The sequence below is a fragment of the Vicia villosa genome, linkage group LG3 (genome assembly GCF_029867415.1).
Source record: "Vicia villosa cultivar HV-30 ecotype Madison, WI linkage group LG3, Vvil1.0, whole genome shotgun sequence".
NCBI classification, from domain to species: Eukaryota; Viridiplantae; Streptophyta; class Magnoliopsida; order Fabales; family Fabaceae; genus Vicia; species Vicia villosa.
Window position 1 is genome coordinate 71361508 of NC_081182.1, and position 3010 is coordinate 71364517.

The window sequence follows — 3010 nt, forward strand, 5'->3', positions numbered from 1 at the left end:
AACTTTGAACTCGTCATAACCAGTGTTACTTAGATATTCAGAATTGCGAGAGGCACTCAGTCTCTCACCACATTGCACCATGACACATCATGTTACTGCATCCACCTCACTTCATTTGGGGAGAATTCTAAAGTCCACTTCAAAATAAGAAGAAAAGAAAAAAGAAGTGAAAAGAAAAAGAGAATATTTTACTTCACAAAAAAGAAAAGAAAAGAAAATATGCAATTACGAATGGACTTTAGGATTCTCCCGATGAAATGCATTCCACCATATCATTTAACATGCATGTTTATTTATTTTCAGGAACATTTGGCTTTGTCTCCGACCAACTCATGGCTCCTCCATTGAAGACTGGTAGTCGCAACATCTCTTACACATTTCTAAATCCGAATCTGGATTCTCTCGAGTGTTTGGTTAAGAAGATCACGCCGGATGAAACAACCAGGTTCCGTGAAAAGTATGGGTATATTCTGAGTCTCCTCAAGATGCCGTTCACCAAATACGAGCAAGAAGGAGTTCATACCTTGCTTCAGTTCTACAACCCTTCTCTCCGTTGCTTCACATTCCCTGACTACCTTTTGATTCCCACATTGGAAGAATATTCTCTTTTCCTTGGTGTTCCGATCAAGAAGGGGGAAGTTCCGTACTATAGCACCATGGAGGCTCCCACTTCTATTGAAATCTCCAAGGCTCTTTATTTGAGCAAGTCAGTTGTTGATGCAAATCTTTCCGAGAGAGGAAGATGTCAGGGTTTTCATATGGAGTTCCTGGTCAAAAGAGGGTGTGATGCTGCTGAAGCGAAAGAATGGGACACTTTTAGGGCTATCCTGGCTCTAAGTATCTATGGTATCCTAATGTTCCCGAACGTGCCTGATTTTGTTGACATGAGTGCAATCCATTTGTTCATTCTACAGAATCCTGTTCCTACACTCTTGGGGGATGTTTATCATTCAGTTCATCAAAAGAACCGTCAAAAGAAGGGTTTGGTCAGATGTTTTGCTCCTTTGCTATACCGTTGGTTCAGATCACATTTGCCTGAACGTGGAGCTTTCGTCGATAGTAGGCACACCTCTAAATGGGCTGAAAGGATTATGGGACTTAGAGCCAAAGACATTGTATGGTATAACAGATCATTGGAAGACAAGGAGGTTATCATGAGTTGTGGAAAGTTCAATAATGTGCCCCTCATGGGTGTTAGAGGTGGGATCAATTATAATCCCGTCTTGGCTAGGAGAACTTATGGGTATGCTTTCGTCAATCCTCCTGAGCAATCTGAGATAGCTGAGAACATTTTCTATCATGTGGTCACCGACAATGGGCAGATGGCAGAAGCTGTACAAGCCTGGAAGAACATTTGTTGGAGAGACAAGAAGCATTTTGGTCAAAGGGACTGTGCGACTTATGAAGACTATACTAAGTGGGTCGAAACTGTGGCTAATACCCAAGGGATGCCTTTCCCTATTAAGGATCCTTTGTACCCTCCTGTTGGCGCACAACCCAACATCGTCTCCATGCCTCGTTATAATGAGACTGTTGAGCAGAATCGGAAATTGACTGAACAGATGGAGACAATGCAAGTTAAGATGAATACTGATAGGCAAGAGAAGCTTTCTGCCCTTCATAAGTTGAAAATGAGAGAAATAGAGCTTGAAGAGTTGTATGCCAAGGGAAGCACTTCTCAGAAGAGGCCGAGAATGGTTGTCGATCCCAAGTCCACTAAAATTCAAGAGAGGGAGATCAAAGAGCATTATGAGGATCAGTTGGCGGAACTGACAAAGAGGCTCCAAATCCAGACTGATATAGCCAAATCAGAGAAAGCCCGTCGAAAGAAAGCAGACAAGCTCCTTCTAGAACGTCAGGCAAAGATTGAGGGGTGTTATGAAGAGATTCGCAAGTTGAAGGGTCGAATGGAAGAAAAGGGCCAAAGTGATACTCAAGCCCAAGAGGAGGCCAGAGGTTGGGAATTGAGAAGCCGTTACTTGGAGACCATGCATTTCAGAAAGGACCTATTGATTCAAGAAGTTGTTAAAAGACCAACCCATGCTGAGACCAAAAAGCTGTTTGAAGAAATGAAGGCTTGGAGCTACAAGAACATTGGAGATAGCCCACTTCGTCATTTGGACATGGGAGATCCTGCTTAGTATTGGTTTTTGTTATAGAATCACCACCAGTCTTGTTGGATGGGGTTCTTATTTCCATTTTTGTATTGTTGGCTCATGAGAGCAGAATATTTTGTACTTCAAACGTGGTTGTGGAATTAATGGATTATGGTTGTTCATCTTGGTTGCACTTCGTTATTTCTCATTATCTTGTAGTGTTGGTTCGAGACAAAGCCAAAAATTCTTGAAAATAATATAACATGCACACATGCACCCATGCACTCATATCATACTGCATTTTCAGGTTTTTTTTATCAGATTCTAATTGGGGTCCCTTCCAACAACAGATTTCTTTTCCAACGACGAAGCTGACTTTCTTACATCCTTACCGCACCAGGAGCAACGAGAGAATCATGGATCAATTTGAACAGAGTCAAGCTGCCCTCCGTAGGGATATGGATGTTATGGGGGAAAGAATGACCCAACTTATGGAGACTCTTCATGTCGTTGTCCAAGGGCAAGAAGAGCTCAGAAAGAGCGTTGCTGGGTTGATCAAAGATACTCCTACCAATTCTGCTGATGGGGGAGTAAAAACTAAGGAGATTCCTGTTGAGGGTATAGCAAAGGTAGTGGATGACCACCATGAGGTTATTGATCTTGAACATGATCTTACTGCTGAGTTGACCGAGACTGCTAAGATGTACCAAGCCCTCGAAGAACGCCTTAAGGCCGTTGAGGTTGCTAAAACTTCGAGTTTCGATACCGCTGCCCTGAGCTTGGTACCTGGAATTGTTATTCCACCGAAGTTCAAGGTGCCAGATTTTGATAAGTACAAGGGAGTTACTTGTCCAGAAACTCACATTCGTTCTTACTGTCGTAAGATGGCCGCTCACGCCGAGAACGAACCTCTG

General features: G+C 42.8%; 1 protein-coding gene across 1 annotated transcript; it reads left to right on the top strand.

Annotated features, from left to right (window-relative positions):
• Positions 1 to 332: 332 nt before the first annotated feature.
• On the top strand, positions 333 to 2141 carry LOC131658301 (uncharacterized). Its single transcript, XM_058927609.1, has 2 exons — positions 333 to 1577; positions 1668 to 2141. Exons 1-2 carry the CDS (start codon positions 333 to 335, stop codon positions 2139 to 2141), a joined length of 1719 nt encoding a protein of 572 aa, XP_058783592.1.
• Positions 2142 to 3010: the final 869 nt, after the last annotated feature.

Excerpts from the sequence above, each read along its gene's own strand:
- LOC131658301 (XM_058927609.1), top strand. The coding sequence starts at position 333 with ATGGCTCCTCCATTGAAGACTGGTAGTCGCAACATCTCTTACACATTT. Across the intron at positions 1,578-1,667 it reads AACAGATGGAGACAATGCAA|GGAAGCACTTCTCAGAAGAG; the intron begins GTTAAGATGAAT and ends TTGTATGCCAAG.